The 23,634-nt window shown below is 52.2% G+C and overlaps 1 protein-coding gene across 13 annotated transcripts in view; it reads right to left on the bottom strand.

Annotated features, from left to right (window-relative positions):
• PTPRF (protein tyrosine phosphatase receptor type F) overlaps positions 1–23,634 on the bottom strand; it is a 427,118-nt gene that overhangs the window by 50,379 nt on the left and 353,105 nt on the right. For 8 of the 13 annotated variants that reach the window (XM_073357992.1, XM_073357989.1, XM_073357985.1 and 5 more), the window contains 7 exons: positions 18,769–18,795; positions 15,748–15,865; positions 12,914–13,492; positions 12,268–12,365; positions 4,881–5,134; positions 4,047–4,137; positions 1,291–1,494 (listed from right to left, as the gene is read on the bottom strand). In XM_073357992.1, the coding sequence (XP_073214093.1) occupies positions 1,291–1,494; positions 4,047–4,137; positions 4,881–5,134; positions 12,268–12,365; positions 12,914–13,492; positions 15,748–15,865; positions 18,769–18,795 (1,371 nt within the window). The remainder of the gene's footprint in view (positions 1–1,290; positions 1,495–4,046; positions 4,138–4,880; positions 5,135–12,267; positions 12,366–12,913; positions 13,493–15,747; positions 15,866–18,768; positions 18,796–23,634) is intronic. The other 5 variants (XM_073357995.1, XM_073357994.1, XM_073357990.1 and 2 more) reach the window with 1 other exon arrangement.

The following is a 23,634-nucleotide window of genomic DNA, read 5'->3' on the forward strand; positions in this document are numbered from 1 at the left end:
CTGCATCTTGCTACACGCACTGTGAGTAACGGAGAGTTTGACCAGTGCTAATGAGCCATTACAAGTAAACGAGGCTGAAGAAGTGAGCCCCAGCGTGGGAGCTGAGCGGAGGGTCCGGAGCATCTTTATTATCTCCCGTTATTTACACACTGCCGCTGCCACCTCTCTCCTACCCTCCCCCACAGGAGGGTCTCACTGCACAAGTCCTGCTCTGCATTTTCATGCTCACTGAGGCAGCCATCCTCTTCCTCCCGTAGACCCCTGCGTGCTGGGCCAGCTGATCCAGGTATGTGCCCTTTCCCCTTCGCAAGGAGAGGCACCAGGGCTGGGAACACTCACGCTTTCACGGCTTCGCCCAGCAGAGACCCTGTTACTGTGGGAACAGGTGAATGTACTCCCTTACACGCCCCTTTCAAGGGAGATTCTGATCAGGGAAGTGAATCTCCAAGCTCCCCTCCAAGTCTCTTCTGAGTCAGCCCTTTTCAGCCAGGCAGAGTCCAGGGCAGCTGGAGTGCGCAGGACTCCGCCCCGCCTCCTGCATCAGGGCTGACTCTAGAATCGACAGGGTCACAAAGTGGAGTGCAAAATTGCTCTGCAGATCCCAGTGGCATCTCAGCACTCCTGGAGCTACGACTTGTCCCGGGGCAGATAGGGTTGGAGCGTTACTGCCAGGAGACTGGAGAAAAAGGTGGGGGTACTCAGACAACGCTGATGTCTAACCTATTGTTACAGGGCACCGGAGCTACCCCGCACCAGGGTGCACGGAGCAGCCCTCCTCCACCCACCCAGTGCTGGCGGGCTCCTCTCCGCATGCCAGTTTAGAGGTTTCTCCACAGCCACCAGCTGAGAGTCTGGTGAGCACAGCAGCAGTTTAGGAAGGGGGGTGAGGCTGCTGGATGCCTGCGGGCTGTCTCCGAGCCCTGGTCCCTGCGAGTGCACAGGCCTGGATTCACGAGGCTGCTCCACAGTCACTTTTCTGAGCAAAAATGTGTCTCAGAGCCAGCCCCATCACAGCGGAGTCTGGAGTTCTGCAGTGGCCCGGCTCAACTCCCATTGCTGCCCTCAGCTCTCACCTGGCATGTCAAAGATACCTGCTCTTTCCCTCGGAAAACACCATTCATCAAGGCAGTTCCAATGGACGCCTCCTCTCCCTGACACCAGCTACCTGCCTGGCTCGCCTCACCTTGCAGGGAACTCCACTGAACAGGCTGCCAGCTCCCTGCACTGAGCCCCTCGGGTGCCCCTTGGCTGGGGGCGAGGGGGATGCCCCTTCTAGCAAAAAGCCCTTACCGTCTCGCCATCCTCCAGCGACGCCAGCACGAAGCAGCGGTAGCTCAGATCCTCGGAGAGCGGCTTGTTGTAGAAGCCCTTGTAGGTCTTCTCGTCTCCCAAGGTGAAGGTCTCCGGCAGCACGTCCACTTGAGCAGCAATATAGGGCTTCAGCCTGTCTGCTTGACGGCGCTGACGCCTGCCCTGGCTGATGGCCTCCAGTAACTGAGGACAAAGAGCTTGGGTCATTACCTCCCTCTCCCCAGCGCTGGAGAGGTGCACGCTGCCCTGACTGACAGCAGGGGACCTGCACGTGGACTGGGCCATGTCTAGCCAGGAACAGGAGTTTCAGAACTATCCTCCCCACTTATTTCACTAAAAGAACAGGAGGACTTGTGGCACCTTAGAGACTAACCAATTTTTTGAGCATAAGCTTTCATGAGCTACAGCTCACTTCATCGGATGCATTAGTCTCTAAGGGCCCACAAGTACTCCTTTTCTTTTTGCAAATACAGACTAACACGGCTGCTACTCTGAAACTTATTTCACTAACTCCCATTTCATTGACCCCCGGCAGCCCCTCCCACTCCTCAAGTCAGAGGGCTGGATTGGCAACCTCATGCTCATTTCCATAACAACAGGCTGAGGTCAACGGATGAGGCTGGGCTGGGGAAGGGGAGGAAAGGCTCCTGGCTGAGAACAGTTAACATGCAGCAAAGCAACTGGGGGGCTGGGGGGTGTGACTGAAGCTCCCAGCCGTTGAAGGCATTGCGGGGGCCCCCATCACCGTGGGATCTGCTGCAAGCGCCTTCGCACCTAGGCTGGCATCAGCAAGAGGTCTGGGCCTGGGGACTCGGCCGCTGTGACTCTCACACTGTTATTTCACGGGAGGGGCATTGCTTGGACCCCAGGAGCCCTGGGTTAATGGATTCCAGCTGGCTGCAAGGGAAGCAGGCCACGGTCTGTGCTCTGTGTTGGCATAGAGAGCCGCTTGGCTCTGCACAGACAGTGGGTGTGAACTGCAGTCGCAGCTGCTGTAGAGAAAAAGAAGTGACATTTGTGCGTCTCTCCCCTGTCTGAGCTCTGCTATTTCCCTGTGCTGGGCTGCCGGTAGGGCTGCATGTGGCCACAGCAGATTTCATGGGATGCTCAGAGCAAAAATGGCAAATTGCATAGTTGGCCACAAATTCCTGAAAAAGGCATAAACACCCCAACATTCAATTACGCCGCTAAGGACGACTCTCCGGTGTCTGAAGAAGCTTTTCTAGTGAACAAAAATGAATGCCAGGCTCCGAACGGACATTTTAATTTCAAATGGAGGAGGAGGCATGAAATACATTTCACAGTCCAACGTGTCACTGCTGCATTGTCAGAGCAGACAGGGCCCGAGAGTGACCTGGGGCTGGAAACACGGGTATTTACGCAGAGGTGCTGGCAGGCCGTCAGAGCGCCCCAGCCTCTCCCCCCTGGCAGCTGGGCCCCTGTTGCAGTGAGCCAGGGAGGCTCACTAATACCCTGGGAACCATGGGGAGCAGGAGAACGCCAATGGACTGTGACGTTTGCACCAGGCAGGGACGAATGAGAGCTGCAGGGGTGGGGAATTACAGCCAGCACGTCTGCACCACAGCCATTTGCTGCCCATTGTCACCCTTCAGTCCCTTTCAGCTACGGGTGACACCAGGCCGCACCCGCTCTGTGCTTGTTTGGCACCACGGCAGGACCTCGCTGCCTGTTCACCATGCGGCAGTGCAGACTTGGGCTTGTGCACAAGGGGCTGGCATCAGCGAAAGCCCCTTCTAGTGTCTACTGAAAAAAACAAACCTCTGCATGCTTCAGAACCACCCTGTTACGGTCTCCACGAGCCCCCGTGCCGCACTGCCTCCTCTTTGGCTGTATTAGCCCACACTGCTGGAAGTCCGAGTATGGAGGATACAGACCAGCCTGTGTCTAACTCTGGGCTGCAGCGAGAGCGTGCGGCTCTGTGAGCGAAGTCAAGCATTCTAATGCAGGAAATGCCAGAATGCACGTTGCCCATGCAGCTTTCAGTCGGCCCCCTGGTGCCTATGCATTATGAGAGTTTTTAATTACACGATCACACACTATGCTGTCCACAGGACCCTGCCTCATTCAGTGCACCGGAAGCAATGATCAGCTGTTCACTATTTTGTTTTCTCCTTGTTCAATGTGTGGCCCCTGGGCCATATTTACTGCGCACCATTCAAATCCTACTCCAAAGACAGACAGGGAGCTGTGATGGTTAAACCATGAAAAGCATTTTGACGGTCCAACGTGGAAGGGGCTAGGGCACTGGATGGGGGGTTGAGAGTTTTGGGTGCTGAGTTTTAGCTCTGTACCCGACATTCGCGGACACCCTGGGTAAATGACCTGGCTTCTCAGCTTCCCCACTTGTAAAATGGGGACAGCACTACTTACTCTCTTGCCTAATGCCGGGGTCTGACTCGGTGTTTGCAAAGGGCTGAGGGAGTCTCCCAGGGAAGCAGCTAGAAGGCGAAGGATCATCGTTAGGAATCAAACCCTTGGGCAGGCTCTGGGAGTGCCAACCATGAGGACTGTTATCAGACCCTGCACAGGCAGGAAGGAAAAGGTGAGCTCTGGGGGCTTCTCTGCAATCCTGTCCCCTGGCAGGCCTGGCTCTGCCCCTTAGGTCACACAAGCCGGAGCACTAAGCCACCTTTCCCAGGGCCCAGGCAGCGTGGGCAAAGCACAAAAGGAAGCCTTAGCAGATCATACTTAAACCAGGTCTCATTGACTCCTACCTGGTCCAGCTCCATCTCATCAGGCGTCCGCCACCGGGCTGCGCGGCTGCTGGTGGTCTGACCCACGGGCACAACCACAATATAGTACCACCTGGGGAGGGAAGAGGGGTCAGGGGAGGAGGCTGCTGCTAGCAGGAGATATCAGGACATTTCTTCAGCAGGCGATTGACTAGAAACAGGTTCAACATGCCTCCCATCAAAACCCCCTCCCCAAATCTCCTCTTTCTCCCCTTCTGTAATGGGCAAAGAGCTTCACTGAGTCAGAGGCCAGTCTTCCTGCTGTGCTGAGGATCGGAGCACTCCCTGCTAGCGATCATTAGGTTAACGAAGATACACAGACCACGCGCTAGAGGATGGTAACAGGAGCTGGGGTAAGGACACTTATATAAACTGGCTGTAGCAGGAGCCCTGGGGGAACTGGGTTTCAGCACAAGGCTATCACAGTTACAAATGAGACTTCTATGAACTGGCGTGTTTTAATCTCCTGGAGGCTTTACAGATACAATTTATTCAAAAGCTGTTGCACAGTGACAGAGAAAGCACCTCTGGCCCCTCAGCTGGCTTTACCGGGAGGGTCTCAGTCCCGCCCCTAGAAGGGATGGGGAGCTGTGTTGCCCTATCTCACAAAAACATCAGCTCAGAACATGCCAGCAATACGCTGTCATGTGGTGAAGGGAAAACCTGGCTCCAGCATTTGCGGGCTCCTCTGGCATTCATCCCACAATGTTACCGAATCAATGGGTTAGAATGGGTTAGACTTAGTGGGTATGTAAAGAGAACAATCCAGCCTCCTACCTCCCCTTGCCCTCTGGTCCATTAGCAGGGAGCACCTACCTAACTGGCGCTGAGGTCTGGACTTTGGGAAGGGTGAGGGTGAACTTTCCTTCCTGCATGTATTTGTTTGTGGAGATGGGTTTGTTCTGCAAGACATCAGGAGCCGTGTGGATAGATACCCGGTGCTGGAGCCCACCAGCGCTGCTGCCGCGGTTCATTAGCACAAAGGAATACTCCGTATCCGGCTGAAGGTCACTTATGAGCTTCTTCATCGAATGGCCGTCCACCTCCACACTCTGGCTGTTGTACAGGATCTGAAACAGGAAAGGACACATCATGCTGCAGGGCGGCTGCTGACAAAACATGCTCAGAATAGAAGGCAGCATTAGAGCTGATAATCTGGCTCTGGGCCCTACCTCAGGTGGTTCTCATCCTGTGAATTCCATAAAGAGCCATACAGCTTGAGGTCCGGCAGAGTAACCCACAGCCGCCAGCAGAGCAGCACTCACTGCTCCCTACAGCCACAGTGCGGCATCTCGAACACCAGCTGGGTGGTTAGAATCCTAAACTGCAGAGACTCCACCAGACGCATCCCTGGCGATGCCCCCCCCTTCAGCGCATAGGTAGGACGACCATACAGATGGGTTTATATTAATGGGTCTTTGTTTCCTTGTGGGGACATGACATACAATGGACTTTTGGCATAAAACCCCATTTGCTCTAAAGTGGTTTCATCCCTAATCTAACAGTAAACGCAGGCTCAAAGGTTAACGCAGAACTGCCCCTTCCCAGAAAGGGAACTACAGGGATCGTTTGTTTCCTAGAATAATGCCTCTGACCAATCAGTAACGCATCTCACACATCCACAAGCGCGACCTCACTGGCTCACGGCCTCACTGACAATGGCTGCTGGCGCGCTGCAATCCAAGCACAGCACTTGGGGCTCAAACCTGACCTCTGCCTGGGGTGGGCTTCCAAAGAACTGCACCCAGCGTCACTGCTGGAGAGAACGGGGAAATGACTTTAGCACAGAGCACTCTCCTGTTGGCATGGAGCAGGGCACTGCCACGTGGTATCATGAGGACACAAGAAACCAGGCCCCTGTGGCTGCCTTCTCAACCCACCCTAGCTGGCTGACCGAGAGCTGCTCTCCTGGACGCGTGGTGCTGTGGGCTCTCCTTGGTGGTTGCTGCTGCCCCACGTGCTCAGTATGAATTTGCTCCAGCTGCTGTTCTGCATGAGCAGAGAGGCATCTGCTGGGCTCCGTTGGTTTCAGGCTGAAAATCTGGATCTGAGCCCTGGTTCAAACTCTCACTGGAAGAGCCAGCGGCACGGGGACACCTCCCCACCCCAGCTGTAACAGCAACGCGTGGCAGAGTCAGAAACACAAGCAACCCCCCCCACACACAGGCAGTGCTGGTGAGAGGACTGGAGGGCCTGTAGCTACCTTCGGCTGCAGCAGAACGCCGGCTCCTTTCTGCGAGGCAATCCCCAGCACTCTGTGGGGTGTTCCTGAATCTAGTAGAGGCTGCTTAAGCAATTAACGCGCATAAAGCGCTCTGAAGATACCATATACTGAGAGCTGCTGTCAAGAACCAGGGAGGGGGTGAGCCTGGAGCACCCAGGTGGAGACAGCTGGCTCAGGCCAACAAACATGCTCTGCCTTTGGGCTCTCCAGAGAAGGGACCCAGCAATCTTTCTCCCCTCTGGGTGCAGCTGAGCCTGGCGAAGCAGCACAAGAGGGAGGTGGGACACTTCTGCCAGCCCACACTGCAAGCAGCCAGCAGAGCCCTGAAGAAGCTGGTGTCTCATTGGGGCAGGTGCCACTCATTAACTCCTCAGAGGAGCTAGCCTCTCCAGAGAGAAGTGGAGCAGCAGGCCCTGCAGAACCCCAAGGGGCAGCCAGGCACAGGGAGTAGAGTGAGGCGTACAGTGCTGCTCTGGGTTATCCAAGTAGCCAAGTGCCAGAAGGCTTTGGCCACTGCACTCTGCTGAGGTTGGTCCATTCACATACAGACTCTTCTCCAGCATCCCAGAGGAGATGGTCAGCTGGGAACCGAGCACAAGGGGAGGGTTCAGTAGGAGAGGGACAGATACGATCAACGTTCTCATTGACTTGTGCTGGGCTTTAGGGATGGGTCCCCGCTGCTAAATTAACAAGGATGCCTGCAGCGATGAGAGCCCTGCTGGCTCCCCAGTGCAGAGGCGATGCAGAGGGAGTGTTCTCTGCTGTGACTGCTGTGAGACTATTTCTACCGAGGCTTTAATCCCTGTCTCTGCAGAGAGACACATCAGACAGGCGCTAGAGTGAGTGCAAAGAATCCGACCCAGAAATGCCTCTTAAAGCCTCTGGAATCTCAGATGTGTAGTTGGCAGGTTTCCTCCTGCTCAGTCACACCAGACTCAGCCAAGCCAGAAGAAACAGCTGGTTATTTTACAGCTCTGCAGTCTATCCTTGCATCAACTCCTTCAAACACTAACAGAACATTGCAGCAGTGGGCAACATATTCCAGACAAGAACAGGGCTGGGCTACAGGCAGATTCCTACCTGGCTCCCTGCCTCAGCTCAGGAAACCTGCTCAGACTCAAACAAGAACAAAGTTGAAACACGAAGGTCACACAAACCCGGCTCTAACTCTGCTCCCCATCCCAGACTCTGCAGCAGGTGGGATCTCCCATCACACAGTCTCCCACAACTAAGTGATTCCAAAGGGCTTCCACATGTGCTTTAGGAAGGCATATTGTCTATAAAATGCACACGTGTGAAGGTTATAGGCCTTGCTGGAGCCCTAGGCATGGTTAAAAGTATGAGCCAAGGTTGGCTGTGAACCAAAGTGGGCATTGTTAGAGTAGTAACACTAGGAATCAGCTGACCAAGCAAACACAGAAGACGCAGACCTCTCAAGTAACCACCTAATGCTCTCCTCAGAGGGCGGGGTGGGACCCCGTGTAAGATCCGGAGGGGAGGTCAGGATAATGGATGAGGAGGTTTTATCTGAACTATTAGGTGTGAGGCACAAGGATGGTAACTAGTAACATCTGGAGAGTAGCACGTAACTTGTTTGTATCGCTGTATAACAGGAGGGGCAGCTTTGTATTGGCCTAGGGGACAGGCGTACACGTGTTAGTGTGCCGGTACCCAGCGAGCTGGGCACTGACTCCGAGCTTTGCTGACAATGACCCTGGCCGCGCTTTCGCCACCAAGTCAAGCCTGTGTCCGTCCTTTCTGAGCGACATCGCGGTCTGCTGAGTCAGCAACCAGCCATCTCTGCTGGTACAGAAACGCGGCAGCTCCAGGAACAGGAACAAGCGTGCGGTGTTTCCCTGGGGCTGGGGGCAGGAAGGCCCACGAGTGCTGCAGACTGGATGGACAGTCTGGGGCTTTCAGCCAGAGTCTCCTTGCTTGCTCTGGGTTTGGTTGAAAAGCTACATAAACTTGCATTGCATGGTCTCCTGCTGACATCCGAAGATGACGTTCATTGCCTTGCCCAGACACGTGTGCCCAAAGACAACGGAACAACGCTCCCAGCCCCTCTCCCCACAACGGTTCCGTGTTCCTTTACCTGCCAATCTGCATTACCTTCTCTGCACCATTAGTTAGTGCCTCTCCATGAACCGTACGATGATGTAAGGGCATAGGGATAAAGTCACTGCTGCGTGGGAGCCCAGGGGCCTGAAGCTAACTTACCAGCCAGAGGTTGCAGAACGGCTCAGTGACACCTACTTTAGTCAGCAGTGAAATGTGGCCATAGGGCTTTAAACTGCTGAACACTGGGCTGACCCACGCCTGGCCTGCTATAAAATCCCTGTCAGAGCTGCTCTAGCTCACAGAGACAGGCTTGCAACGCTAGGTGGGCCCGAATGCCCTTGCTGAAGGCTGGAGTCTTGGTTAACGCAGCGGAGGCTAGCTGCCACTCAGGTGGCTGTTTCTAAGCTCACCTGAAAATGTGCTGAACTGACTCATGCAACGACTGAAACAGAGCAGCTTGAGAGGGAATCTCAGGAAAACCTTCCTGACTGTCCGAGCAGTAGGACAATGGAACAGACGCCTCGGGGCGTCCTGGAAGCTCCTTCAAATAGAGGCTGGATAGCATCCGTCTTGGATGGCGCAGACACAACAAATTCTGCACTTTGGCAGGGAGTTAGAATCTTTTTCTCCCCTGTAAAATACCTAACAATACTGCCCACAACCCACACAGCCTCTGTCCTAGGCAAGGCCAGGGAGGTGTATCAAGGAAACGAAAAAATCACCACCAAGGCTGGCCTTACATTTGACGTGAAAGCACCGAAAGTGCCCAAACCAGCTCCTAGCTCAAAATGGTGAGAATCCAGCAATTGTCAAATTTCGCCTTTACTTGGAAAATATGCAAGGAGGAAAATCCCTGGGACCTAAGAACAGTGTCCAAGGCGTATGGCCCGGAGGGCTGGAATGTAACATCTCCTGTAAAATGCCCCACCAAAGCCAGGCAGCGCTTTTCAGGGAGTTTATCCCGGGCCCAGATGAAGCTGTGAAGTTCCCTGAAGAGAACTGACACCTGCTTTACTGATTTGAGAGGAGTGAAAATTCCAGAGGTCTCCAATTCACCCCCCCCCCAAAAAAAAAAAACCAAAACCCACAAGGTTGTGCCAGTACTCACAATCAGAACAAAATCCCTATTAATTAAATCGGTTAACATGGAATGTGACACCCTTTGGGATGTAGATTTAGTGTGAGACTGTTTATCAAGTGCAGATAATACTAATTGTTCCCAGGGAGATTTATCTGCTGTGGTTATTAGGCTCTGTCCTCTGCCTCTCATGTGCCTGCATTAAGCAGAGAGTAAAGAGGTGAACCTTGTTTGTAAAACAAACTCCTGAAGGTTGAGACTTCTATCAGTGCAGTCAAAGTCCAGGGGCTGTTCCTCTAAGCCCACATGCACCTGCATTTCTGGGAGTATTAACAGAAGAAAGATACTACTGGAGAAATATCTTTAACCACCCTCCCGTGTGCATGGTTGCTCTCAGCTGACAGGTAACTAGCACCATCTACTCCTGGGTCACAGCAGGGGCAGACACGGAATGAATCACTGCTCGTGTTTGGCTACAAGGCAGAGACAAGGCATCAGCACTATTCCTTCTGGCACCTGACCTGCTCTACCCACCCCCACAAGTTGCAGCACCCCACCCAGAGCACTTGGAGGGGAAACCACTGTGGCTAGAATAAGGAAACCAAACTGGCCATTCAACACACTGCACAAACTGGGATCTGGGCTATTCCCTCCGTCCCAATGAGACTCCTGTCTGTCCAAACATGGCAGCCCCGGGAAGCTGTGAGTGCCATGCCTTCTCTGATTCCCTGTCTCTTTCCAGCTAAACTCTGCAAATTCAAAGTGATTCCGACTCAGCGTTCTAACTGAGAGGCAGGATTGAAATGGGGCGTGATTAGCAGCAAGCAGGGGAGAGATACACAAACACAGGCAGCCATTCCAGACGCTTCCCCCACTTGCTGTGGAGAAACTGCCCTGTGGTGTGGTCATATCCCTTGGCATTCAACTCATCCATTCCATGCGCTTCCTACACATGCAGCATGGATGGGCAATGCACCCTGCATCGCACCCCCTGCCCACACACAGGTGAGCACAGAACTCCCCTTGGAGACATGTTCACTCTCACCACAGGAAACTGGTGACCTTGATTTCACTGCTAGGCAGGGAGATGTTCAGGTTGTGGAGAAGGAAGCTCTGGACTCAGACTCAAGAGACTGGGTTTTCATCTCTGGCTCTACTCAGGCTCCCTGTGTGTCTCTGGGCCTAGTGCCCATCTGTGAAATGGGGGTAATGTTTTCCTGCCTCTTGGGGGTGGGTGGGTGGGTGTAAATTCATCAGTGCTTGTGAGCTGCTCCACCACTACAGCGATGGGGGGGGGGCACAGAGAACTCACGTTTCAGAATTCAAGGTGGCGCAATGCCCAGAAGTGTTAGCGATCATCTCTGTATGGGTTCAGCGAGTCAGTCTGCATGCCCATCAGCGCCCGTCGGCACAGCAAACTCTGAGCAGAGATACAGTGCTTCTGTCTGCAAGATTCTCCCCCCACAGCCCGGATCACCTCTGCAGAAATCCCCCACCCTGCGTGCCTCGGCTGCGCCCTACACCCAGCTGGGGCTGTTGAAGGGACACGGGCAGCTTGGGCCCATGGGAATAAGCCATTGTGGGCCCGGAGGCTGATATAACACCCAGCATTGGGCCGGACAAGTGAGAGCAGCAGCCATTTGTGCAGGGTCTGCCCAGGTAGCCATCAGAGAGGGGGACTATGTACTGCTAAAATGGAACCACCGCTTGGGATTGTGCCCTTGCTCTGATAGCTCTGTGGTGAGCAGGCGATCTGGTTAGCCAGGGCCGGGGCAAAGGGAGCCACTCTAAAGTCGAGTTGCTGCCTGGTTTTCAGGCTGTTCTGCCTTGTTCAGGTCCTGTGATGAGATCACATTTCCAGCTGTCTCATGGACGCTCTGCAGCCTTGGGATTTCCCCTTATGTCCAGAGAGCATTTCCCTCTCCCCCTCTCTGAGGGCACAAAGCTGTAAGACACCACCAGCTCCGCTGTGCCACAGCGCCAGCCTGGATTACAAACAAATGCAGAGCCTGCTAGGATACTGAGAACAGGAGCGCCTCACGCAGGCATTGCCAGCTGGAAGTGGGATCTTTGTCCAGCCAGACTCCAGACACCTAGTGGGGCTGGCACTGGCAGACTGTATAAGCCCCTACCAAAGCTGAGCAGGGGAGAGGTATTAATAACAGCCTTGGGAGGACTGCACAAGTCTCCCTCTTCCCCAGGTGGTAAGAGCAGAGCAGGGGGATGCTTTGGAGAATATACCGTGGAAAGGAACCAGTGGGCCCACACCAGGGAAGGGTGGAGGCTTAGCACCTGGAGTAAATGTTCCTCTGCTCAGGTCTATAGCTGATGGTGAGCTCGCTCAGTGTCTGCAACCTGGGCCTGTCTCTATTAGCAACCCTCTAGGGCCACTTAATGACCTATCTAGAAGGAACCTCCCAGCACTTACGCACATTCTAAAGAACATGACCTAACATGGCACACGCCACCTTGACTTAGCACATGACACAAGCCTGTCCCATTTGGCTTTTCCTGCTGGCCTCAGAGCAATCATTTTCATTGTTTGACTCAACACTGCTGACCCCCTTCACTGGTATGGCTCTGGCTTGCAACCCTGCCAGAGACCAGGAAGGCAGGAGTAAACCAAGCAGCTGCAGGATGCCAGGAAGGAGGGTGAGAAACCAGCAGCACCTCTGGCTTAGTATCTTTGCTTTCCAAAGCATCAGCAGTTCCTTATTTCTGTGCTCGGAGGCCTTGCTCAGCCAACCATTTGCCTGGCAGCCTGGCGCTGCCATGTGACAGGCAGTCAGTAGAGGTGCTGCTGCCCTCCCATGGGGGCATCCCGTGCAGTTGGTCCTTACCTTGAAAGGCACCACCGACTTGTAGGAATCAGGCACTTCCCAGCTCAGCAACACTGATGTTTTCATCACGGCGTTGACGCGGAAGTTTTTAGCAAACACTGAAATTAAAAACAACACCTGTGAGCTGCCTGCACGGCCCAGCAGGAACTCAGCAGCACGGGGTACTGAACTCAGCAGCAGCAGGAAAGGAGACAAGCAGAGGAGCGCAGCAGCCTTTCCCCCAGCCGAGTTTCTGATGGTGACTACATTCTCCAACATCAGAGAACGGCAGCTCTAGACTGAACTGCAGCTTTCCTCTCCCCCCCGACAACTCTCTTGGCCCTTTGCCAGGACCAAAAGCCAGCAGCTCTCAGGAGCTGGAACTTGTAGGTCTGCACCAGAGTCAGCAGAGACCCTTTCATGTACAGATGCAATGGGAGTGTGCGTGTGAAGTGACAGAGGCAATTATGTTCCCACCAAAAATCCTCCTCCTAGTAACAGGCAATGTGAGGGAAGCCTTCAGCGAGGCTCCCTGTGCCGAGCCACTTTTACTAGAGGAAATGAGATGACGTACAGCCTTGTTAGCCAGAGCCAGGAGGAATCCAGCCTGCCACACCAAAGGGAGGGGCACCGGCTGGAGATGAGGCTGGACTGTAAGGCTTGTTACCTTGCTCAACAGGCATGGTCCGGGACTGGATGCTAGGGCTGAGCGGCCCCACCCCCTTGCTGGTGCTGGCCCTCACTTTTATGTCATAAGTGGTGTCAGGTCTGAGGTTGGTCAGCATGATGCTCGTGTCCTTGGTGACGTTGGTCAGCTCCTGCTGGCTGTTGATGTCTCTGTACATAACCGTGTAGTTGGTAATTCTCCCATTTCGCTCTGCCAGCACTGGGGGGTCCCAGGCCACCTCTGTGGTGGAGGTGGTGAGCCCAACCACACGCAGGTTCTGCGGGAAGCCACTGGGCAAGTCCTCTGTCGTGGTGATCTCCTTCTCAAACTCCTCCCCTGGACCGGCTCTGTTCTTGGCAGACAGCTTGAAGATGTAGGTGGCACCTTTGTGCAGCCTGGTCACAGTGTAGTGATGGTCATTTTTCCCAAAGTCCATGATGTTCATCTTCTCCTCGTCGGTGCGTTTGTACTGCAGCCGGTACCCCAGCAGCTCCCCGACCATCTCCTTGGGGGGGTGCCACTGGATGAGAGCGGTGTTCATGGCTGTTGTGCTAATCATCATGGTGGGCTTGCCTGGGACTGGAACAGAAAGACACTGTGACCACCCACAAACCCATCCTGCTGCCGGAAAGAGAGGAGAGAAAACTCAGGTCTACTGGATCCAGGATTGGTGTAACTTTGTGCTCAGATAATACAGTGGTGAGTGCAGCATACAACCTAGATGGACCCAAATCCAAGTGCTGATAAAAGCTGGATCCAGCAAATTCTGGGTTCAGATTCCCCAAATTTTACTGTCTAAATGGGCAATGAATGCAGCAGCTGACATTACAACATAAAAATCCAGACCCAGACGTACAATGGCTTAATTGCACCTCAAAACCCATATCTGTCTCACAGATCATTCTGGATTATGTGGACCTCTCCAAGCGACACCCTCGCTGCAGACAAGTGCCACAGCACCAGGAAAACCTGGACCCTGAGGTACTAGTGTTGCCACAGATGCCCAAAAGCCCATACCCAGCATCCTGATCTATCTGGGTGCGGAAAAATGTCACCCCCAAACCTTGTAATTTTACCATCTGCAGAGGCTGTAAGTGGTGCGGAGTGGGCTGTTAGCAATCAGAATGTATTTTGCTTTAGCTGATGAACCAAATCATGATGTGAATGTCGATGTGACTGGGGAGCAGCAACAGTCAAGCCACTGAAATTCTGCTCATGCTGCACAAGTGAAGGGCTGCTGCCTTCCCAGGTTAAGAACCGTTAGTTTGGAATTGAGGATTTAATACCTGGATTCCTCACTCCTTACACAAAGGGTGTCACCATTCCGAGGGAGAACAGATTTGTATACGATCCAACTGATATGGAAAACACCCCTAATCAGTGGGATAATGTCCTGGTAGTAATAAACCAGACACTGTATTTGATGGTGTTCTGGCCCAATTCTGCCCTCAGAAGCCCATAACACTGTTCCCTTCTGAGGTCCCGAGGAGCTGGACAAATCTGTAGGAGGGGACTCTGCTACTATTCAAGTACATCTAATTCAATATGCATTGCTAATGTCGCTCTCTCCATTACTCGAACTCACAACACAATTGCTAATAGCAGTCAAGAGTTAGGGACAGATGATTTTTCAAAGTTGATTCAACATATTGTTATCTTTAAATGTGCATCACGAGGTGGGACAATCTGCTGCAGTTTACTGTGTAGCACTGGGATGTTTAGGAAGCTTCTCCTGTTTGCAGGACAGCTGTGTTAACTCAACAGAATGTACGTCCTCGTGAGGCCTGCAGAATAGAGCAGCTGAGATGCTGACAATGGAAATGACCTCTGGAGTTATCCTGGTGCCATCTGGAGCAGCACAGAGAGTGAGCTGTTCCTGGGTTAAATGCTCCAGGAACTCAGATTTCCAGTTCATGCAAAATGCATTCCCATTATAATGAGCAATAAACATTATGCCTGGGGTTAGTCTGCCAATCAGCAGGACTACCACGTGTAGGTCAGGGCTAGTGATCCAAAAATGAATGACTAGACAATGCCGGCTAGCTGATCCTCTCTCCTGACAACCACCCAAATCTGCTCCCATCATGTTTCCAGAGAAAAGCCAAATGCCTGATGTGTTCTTGTGATGTCCCTGAACCAGGGCCTGGGCTCCTCTGGGCACTAACACTGGATACGCTTGTCTGTTTAGACAGTAGAACTTTGGAAACAAACTATGGCTGGATTCAGCAGGATCCAAAGACTGCATATGGCATTTTGCTGCACTTCTGCAGCAGCAGGTGTTGGTTTAAGCTGGGCTTGTCTAGTGACATGTCGAGGCTGGATCCACTTCTAACTGCCTCTCAAAAACCCTTCAGCGCAATGAAGGCTGTTGCAGGAGGCTCTACAGCCACGGTGGCTAATCCCTCCAACCGCCCCAAACCAGGCGTCAGGGCATCAGAAAGCTGTGTGAGGAGGACTTAATTTCAGAGTCAGGTGAGGTCTGGTGTCTAGGACCTGGCTTTCCCTTCCCTACTCCCAGCACTGAGTGGGTACGTTAAGGCTGAAAGGTTTTCATAGATCTCTTCTAAAGGGCAGCTGCTTTTTCTCCCCTTTTGCCCACCCAGTGTCTGTCCACACCCCTGCTGTGTGTGAACCCTGCACAACTGATCCACATGTAAAGCCTGTGCGTAAGGGATGCAGATTGCACTCTCATCCTTTGCCCCCACTGCAGAAGTACAAATCCCCATGACATTCCCCATCCTGCCCACTCCTTTCAAAGGTGCGCCCTCAGCAGTATCAGGTGTGCCAGGTCCCAAGGAATTTCATAAACCCACCCAGCAGCACCACACACTCACCCGCCCCTGTCGTAGTGACGACTTTGGGTTTGCTGCGTGCCCCATCTCCCTTGGTGGTATAGGCTGCGACAGTGATGGAATAGGTGGTTTCAGGTAGAAGGCCTCCTATGATGGTTTCCTGCGGGACCGTTCATAAGGTGAGCAGAAAATAAGCAACAAGAAACAAATCTGGTTACTGCTTGGGATACAGGAAGGAGGCCCGGCATCTGAAGGCCTTCAGTCAGAGACGCACTGATGATGGCTGGGTTTGTTGCGTGCATCACACCCCCTGCAGGTCTCTAACCTCACGCCCGTGCGGCGTTAACGGCACAATGACAACATTTATTCCAGTGGCTCCATTTCTAACATCTCACTCGCCCTCTCACAAAGATGTCACCTCTCCGACACTCAGGGTTTTGTGCCTGTATCCAAAGCTGCCACCAGACCTGTGCAAACTTGCCTAGAAACAGAGGCTGAGAGGGCACGAGGGCCATCCCTAACCGGCTCTGAGTAACTCCTCTGAGCCTCGACCCCACCCTTGCCTCCACAGCTGCTGTTTCCAGGAAGTTTTGGTTGGAAAATGCACTCTAGGCAAAGCCCTCAGGGACAGCCAGGACCCAGCAAGTGGATCATAACAAATCAAAGCCACCAACAAAAGCAGAAGGCCAGCTCAGGGTACATCAGTGCAACCCTCACTGGGGCTGATTTTGGAATTTGAAGGTGCCTGGAGTCCTGCTGGGAACTCCTGGGAGACAACCCAGGGTGGGGGAGCCGCTGTGGTCCAAGAAACGGGCTTGTCAGGGCATTGCTGCTCAGGCCCCCCCAGGCTGAAACTCCGCTGCAGCATTGCTGCCAGGGAGGGTCCATGTATGCACAAGGTGGGGCAAGTTCTCAGGGGTGGGCTTGGCCAGGGGCCAGTAACTTGGGATCACTCCAGCTCAGCCCAACAGCTGCCCCAAGGCACAGCCGCGGAAGCACTATGCTGCTGGCGGTGGAGGAAAGGCCCTGCTAGCAGTGAAGTAACTGAGGCTTGGCGAGGATGACGTGCTCAGAACGTGTCCGCTCCTGCTGAGAGTGCCTCGCTGCCGTGCAGCCCCACCCCCAGCTTCACCCTTCCCGGGGCACCAGGAGGGCATGAGCCCCCTAGGCACATTGAAATCAAAGAACCGAGCATGACCACCTGCCCTTTTCTATCGAAGGTGACTCCGCCACCCGCGAAGGGCCCTGGGACTGGCAGCCAAGCGGTTCCCAGACTCTGCGGACAGGCTGAGGAAAACGACCCCTAGGACTTCTCTGTCACTGATGTTACGAATGGGATCTGCCTTGGTAAGCATAGCCCCCTGAAGACAGGGAAAGCTGCCTAGGCCAGGGCAAGGCTGTAACACCCTGCTGAGCTCCCCCAAAGCTGTCCTGGCTAACCGGCGAGCAGTGACGTGGGGCAGGGGATGGGACTGGACACCTCAGTGCACACTAATTATCTCTGTTGGACAGAGCCTGGCCTCTGGTGCGTTCCCTCTGCATCCCCGCTCCACAGGGGCCACTGATTTACCTCCACCAAAGCCTATCAGACCTTCCACTGTGGAGCTCCCCACAGCCTCTCCCACTTTTTATCCATATTGCCTAATGGACAACATAGGGACGTTCTTGGAAAGGTAAAACCCCACTTGACTCCCCAGCTGAGCAGGGCCATGCAGGACAGACCCCACTCTCTGCCATGCCACAGGCTCAGCTGTTCAGACCCAACCACGGTAAAGCTACTGGCCAGGGTACGAGAGATGCACTACGACCAGATGAAAACAAACACAAGGAATAACATGGGACAGGGTGACAAGAGAGGGTGAATCATGTGTGAAGGGGCCAGGGAAGGACTGGTGCTGTGGGGGTGGGGAGATGGGATGCCTCCTGGGACTTGTGTCTACTTTCCAGGGATTCCTTAAAGGCCTTTCAAAGGATCTTTCGTTTGTTCATTCTGGAATCATTGCTGCTCTCCCATTAATTGGTCTCCCAAACACCAGCAGCATCAGGCCCCCGATTCCATCCAGACCCACCTGCGAGGTGCCTGCCCAGCCTTACTTTGCCCAAGCCACCGGATTGTCATTGTGGAACCAGCAAAGCCAGAGATACAAATCAACAAGCACCAATAAGAACAACATCAAAATCAGAGCATGAGCGAAATTCCACCTCTCCACTCCACACCCGGCGTCTGTGAGAGCGAACAAGTGTGCAGGACAACTGGTGCCCACAGAGCCACGGAGAGCACCCCACAAAGAACCTGCAGACTCGGAACCTCCCAAAAAGATTAACTTCTCCCAAATCCATGCAAAGAGAAATTCTCATGCAAGAGCATACCATGGGGAGCAAAGGAGGGGGAAGTAAGATGAGGATGGATCAAGGAAGAGATGATTGCACAATGGAAACATAGGGCTGTCATCACAAAACCACTCCTACCAAAACTCCTCAGTTTAAACAGCAGGAGAAATGGACTGGGCCTGGAAAGCCCACAGTGGGGTGTGTAATTGAATTGCTGACTCTAAAAAGGTCATTTTCTAGTTTGTTCCTCCAAATTTATATTTCAAAATTATTTGGGAAAAACTGGATTTAACTATTTAAATGTGATTGTTTTCCTATTACAGTCTCTGTTTCAGCCAAAGGTCACGGCTGAGCGCGCAGGTTATTTTTCATGACTTGGATCAATGAGGTTTAAAGATTATATATCTGATGTTACCATACAACCAGCTGGGCCAACTACTGCAGAGAGGAGGATGCACCTCCTGAGTCGATCACTTGAGTCTGCCTAAAATTGCACTGCGACAAGCTGGAAACACAGATTATAGAAAATGTCAATTGCTTTTCTGCATTTCGCAGCAATCTAAATGCCAATTTTCTCTGGATTTGCTGCTTGTGGAAGTCTTCACAGTGCAACTCTCCAACCTCATTAAGGGAGTGAAAGGGATGTTTTGACAGCACTATGTCTACAAAATTCATACATCGATTTGCCAGACCCCTCTGATCCAAACTAGAACACACACGAGTGGTACTTACATGGTCGATGGAGTCCTCAGCCCTCCACTGATGGGGGAGAAAGGAAGGAGGAGAGAAAAATGAAGACAGAATTTTAAGGGAGGACTTCTAGGAAGGGGTGAGAATGACAACAGCCTGGGTTAGCAGGACAGGGTGTGGGGTTATAACACGTACACACAAGAGGATCACTCAGCGCAGGCTGTACCCAAGGCCAGACATGGGATACAGTGCAATCCCCGACATGCAGCCAGCCTGTGCAGCGGCGCTGAGAAAACACAGACAAAGCAGGGCCAAGCAGCTTCCCTCTCACAAAGATGGAGAGGTGACCACTTGCTAACTCTGCAGACAGGGTCTCTGGGTCCCTCCCTCTCTTCAGCCTTGCCTACAGCTTGCCTTTTCTGCTAGCTCCACCGGTGCTAGCAATCAGGGGAGCACTGGCACAGACAAGATCTGAATGTTACACTCCCTGGGTCACCTAGATCTGCTCTGGACAATGATGGCTGCCTAGAGAGCTATCTTCACTAGGACTTCCCCTATTGCCACCACCCAGGGAACTAAGAGAGATTTTTGGCCCAGAAGCCAATCACAGATTTGCTCTCTGCTCCAGAGTGTTGTATATGGTGACTTTCCAGCCATTGTCTCTCATTGGAAACCAGTGCTATTAACACAGTAAATAATGGAGGGGTTCATTGTAGAGGAAGTGCTGATGCAACGTTCAAAAGGCTTTTGATACTACATCATCTGCAAGAAGGCAGATCTGGAGAAGGGGGTGAACAATGAGGTGGCAAAACTTGCAGACGATACAAAATTACTCAAGATAGTTAAGTCCAAAGCAGATTGCGAAGAGTTACAAAGAGTTCTCACTAAACTACTGGACAACAAAATGGCTGATGAAATTCAATGTTGATAAATGCAAAGTAATGCACACTGGAAAACATAATCCCAACTATGCATACAAACTGATGGGATCTAAATTAGCTGTTTACCACTCAAGAAAGATCTTGGAGTCATTGTGAACAGTTCTTTGTAAACATCTGCTCAGTGTGCAGCGGCCGTCAAAAAAGCGAACAGAATGTTGGGAATCATTAAGAAAGGGAGAGATAATAAGACAAAAAAAATTATATTGCTTCTATATAAATCCGTGGTTCGCCCACACCTTGAATACTGTGTGCAGATGTGGTCACCACATCTCAAAAAAGATCTGTTGGAACTGGAAAACGTTCAGAAAAGGGCAACAAAAATAAGGAGGGGTCTGGAACAGCTTCTGTATGAGGAGAGATTAATAAGATAGGGACTGTTCAGCTTGGAAAAGGAACGACTAAGGGGGAATACGATGGAGAGCTATAAAAATCTTGACTGGAGGGGAGAAAATGAATAAGGAAATGTTATTTACTCCCCCATATAGCACAAGGACTAGGGGTCACCCAATGAAATTAATGGGCATCAGGTTTAAAACAAGAGGAAGTATTTCTTCACACAACACACAGTCAGTCTGTGGAACTCTTTGCCAGAGGATGTTGTGAAGGCCACGACTATAACGGGGTTCAAAAAAGAACTAGAGAAATTCATGGAGCGTAGGTCCATCGATGGCTGTTAGCCAGGATGGGCAGGGATGGTGTCCCTAGCCTCTGTTTGCCAGGAGCTGGGAATGGGCGACAGGGGATGGATCACTGGGCGATGCCCTGTTCTGTTCGTTCCCTCTGGGGCACCTGTCACTGGCTGCTGTCGGTAGACAGGGGACTGGGCTAGCTGGACCATTGGTTTGACCCAGTCTGGCCGTTCTGATGTTGTTGAGGCACTCTGGGGCGGGCCCATACAAAGCTGAGCTGCGAGCCCCACCTCACGTACACACAATACAAAGGAGGCCCCCAGCTCATACAAAATCGCAGGCTGAGCAAGCCTGGAAACAAGAGCATCAAACCTGCTGAACATTTAGATGAGAAATCCTGACGTTATCAACGCCCCCTACTGTGTAACAAAAGAATGGCAAGTGGTAAAAGCACATGTGGCAGGAAGAAGAGCTCCCCGCAGGCAAGGCTACGAAACGTTTCCTGGAGAGAGTGCTTCTCTGCCATCCTAGGGAGGCAGCACACAGATTTCTGATAACTGCTACAAACGGACTCGAGCTTGCAAGGCATCCAATGGCATCTCGGTCACTAAACCTCACGCAGGGCTAGGCTACCACTGTACATGCTGGCAGCTAGGTTCTTGTAGGCTGCACACAGAGGGAATGGCCACCGAGATCATGGCAAGGTTCCTTTGGCTAAGGCAGTGCATTAAGTTACGTGAGCTATGGCGTCTGCCCAGAGGAAGCATTGTCTAGTGGTTAACGCACAGGAACTAGAGTCAGGAATCAGAGTTCTGCTCTTAGCTCTGCTGCTGATTTGTGGTGAGGCCCTGGAAAAGTCACTTCCCCGCTCTTTGCCGCACTCCCAGCCCTCAGTGATAGGTAGTGTTCACACCCCAAAGCCCCATGCATGTTTACAAAGGGCCTGGAGAGCTGCAGAGGCTCTAGAAGAGCTAATGTTAGCAGAACCACGAGGTGCTCTCACAGACCGGGCCATGTCTGAATGACGGGGGCTCTTGTAAACTCGCAGAGTATTAAAATGCATGACACGTCTTCAACGTTTTACTGTTTTAATCTCTAAATTCAGTGGGAACCAGCTATTGGCTAAACTGCTCTTCTGAATTTCTATTACATTGCACCTACAGAATGGCATTATATGGCAACTAAAATTGTGCCCATAAACCATCTTAAAAGTCTCTTTCAAGGAAGAGGTCAGGTCATCCCCAGAGATGTCATATAAAACCAAGGTCCTGACCAAATGCCATCATTAAAGATCCTCTTTCATAAGGTCTGGGTGTTATCGCCAGTGTTCTGTCTTCAGTCCAACTCAAGTAATTACATTCTGCCTGGCTCAAGTTCTACCTGTGCTAACCATCCTAAGCTGGGCGAAGTGTGCTGTGTGCAGGTGAACAGCCTTTGGAGGTCACTCCATTGGCCGACAGCTTGCTAGGGAAAGGATCAAAGGACCGGCAGCTTGTCCTTTCAGGAATCCATTCCTGCTCCAAGCGCTGCGCCTCTGGCAGGAGGGGAGAACACGCATTTTATGACGCTTGATTAAAGCACTGTCCCAAATACTGCCTGAGTGTTTGTCCAGACTCCGAATGAGAACACCTGCAGCAGCACCACTGAGCCGCCAACCCCACGCCTGTGTGCTGGACAATGGAGGAGATGCAGGTTCTGAAGGCCAGTGCCCCCACTAACCTCCTCACACCACACGGAGGGGGGTGTAATAAGCCAACAATGTATGTGCAATAGCTGTATGCAGGAGATTTGAGGATGAATTTTTAAAATGATGGAGCCATTTAAATTTACATCTTCTGCATACTGTAATTTTCTTTCAGATGACAGTGGGGCTAGATCCTGTCGGAACATATTTGAGATGCCATGCCTGGCCACAGACTCAGTTATAAATTCAGTTTCATTACGAAAATATCACCTGCAGATAAAAACATTTCCCTCCTAAACCAGCTCAATTACCTCGTAAGTGTTTAAGGGTGCTGAGTAAGACAAATTGATCTTGAGAACGCAGAAGCCTTGATAAACGGCATTCAGACGGTGCTGCGTGCAGGAGGCAAGATGGCACAGAGAAGTGCTAAAGCTAACAGCCTGTATTTATGGCCGCTGCAATGCATTTACGACATTTCATTTTGCACTTCAGCATCGTGCGCCGCAGTTATGTCCCTCTCCAAGGAAACGGATGCCTCCCCTGACCATGGCTCTGGCAAAAGCACGGATTTAGGGCCCTTCTCAACTAGCTTGCCTGTGCAAGGCAGATTCTTGACCCTCTTTGTCCACTGAATGCAGTGGCGACAGTGAGATCTCTGTTACGTGCAGCGCTTGCTCAGAATTCGAGCTGAAGAGAGGCCCCAGTGGTCTACCTCGTCGCATTACCTCCTGCTCCAGAGTTCCCTGCAAATCACCTTCCGGGCACAGCAGGAGGAGCTCGGTACAAGCCTTCTTGTTGATGCTTGTGCAGGGTGGCCGGAGAGGAGGGCGCAGGGAAATGGGGCTTGCTAATTTCCCAGGCACGCTACTCAGAGAGAACTTGTTTTCACTCCGCTGCTATTTTTCAGACGCTTGGCAGGACATGAGATGGTCTCACGGAGAGCGGAGGGCCAGAGACACTGGAAGCGCCCCAGTGACAGAGATGGCCCATCTCCACGGCTGGGCGAGCACCAAAGGAAACACAGCAGCTGACCATACAGGCCCACAAGGACACATGACTTTTCCAGAGCTGAGCACGAGTCCCACGGAAAGCTGTCTGGGGGAAGCGTCACTTTCCAAGACACCCAGCTCCCCATCTTCCACAGGTTTTCTGCTGCATGTCTGTAAGGAGCAGGGATCAGAGCTCAGTCTGATCTGAATAAAGAAAAGGAGTACTTGTGGCACCTTAGAGACTAACCAATTTATTTGAGCATAAGCTTTCGTGAGCTACAGCTCACTTCATCGGATGCATACTGTGGAAACTGCAGAAGACATTATATACACAGAGACCATGAAACAATACCTCCTCCCACCCCACTCTCCTGCTGGTAATAGCTTATCTAAAGTGATCACTCTCCTTACAATGTGTATGATAATCAAGATGGGCCATTTCCAGCACAAATCCAGGTTTTCTCACTCTCCTCCTTTTTTTTCCAAAAACCACACACACAAACTCACTCTCCTGCTGGTAATAGCTTATCCAAAGTGACCACTCTCCTTACAATGTGTATGAAAACCAAGGTGGGCCATTTCCAGCACAAATCCAGGTTTTCTCACCCTCCCCCCCTTTTTTTCCAAAAACCACACACACAAACTCACTCTCCTGCTGGTAATAC

This window comes from Lepidochelys kempii, chromosome 8, assembly GCF_965140265.1.
Source record: "Lepidochelys kempii isolate rLepKem1 chromosome 8, rLepKem1.hap2, whole genome shotgun sequence".
NCBI classification, from domain to species: Eukaryota; Metazoa; Chordata; order Testudines; family Cheloniidae; genus Lepidochelys; species Lepidochelys kempii.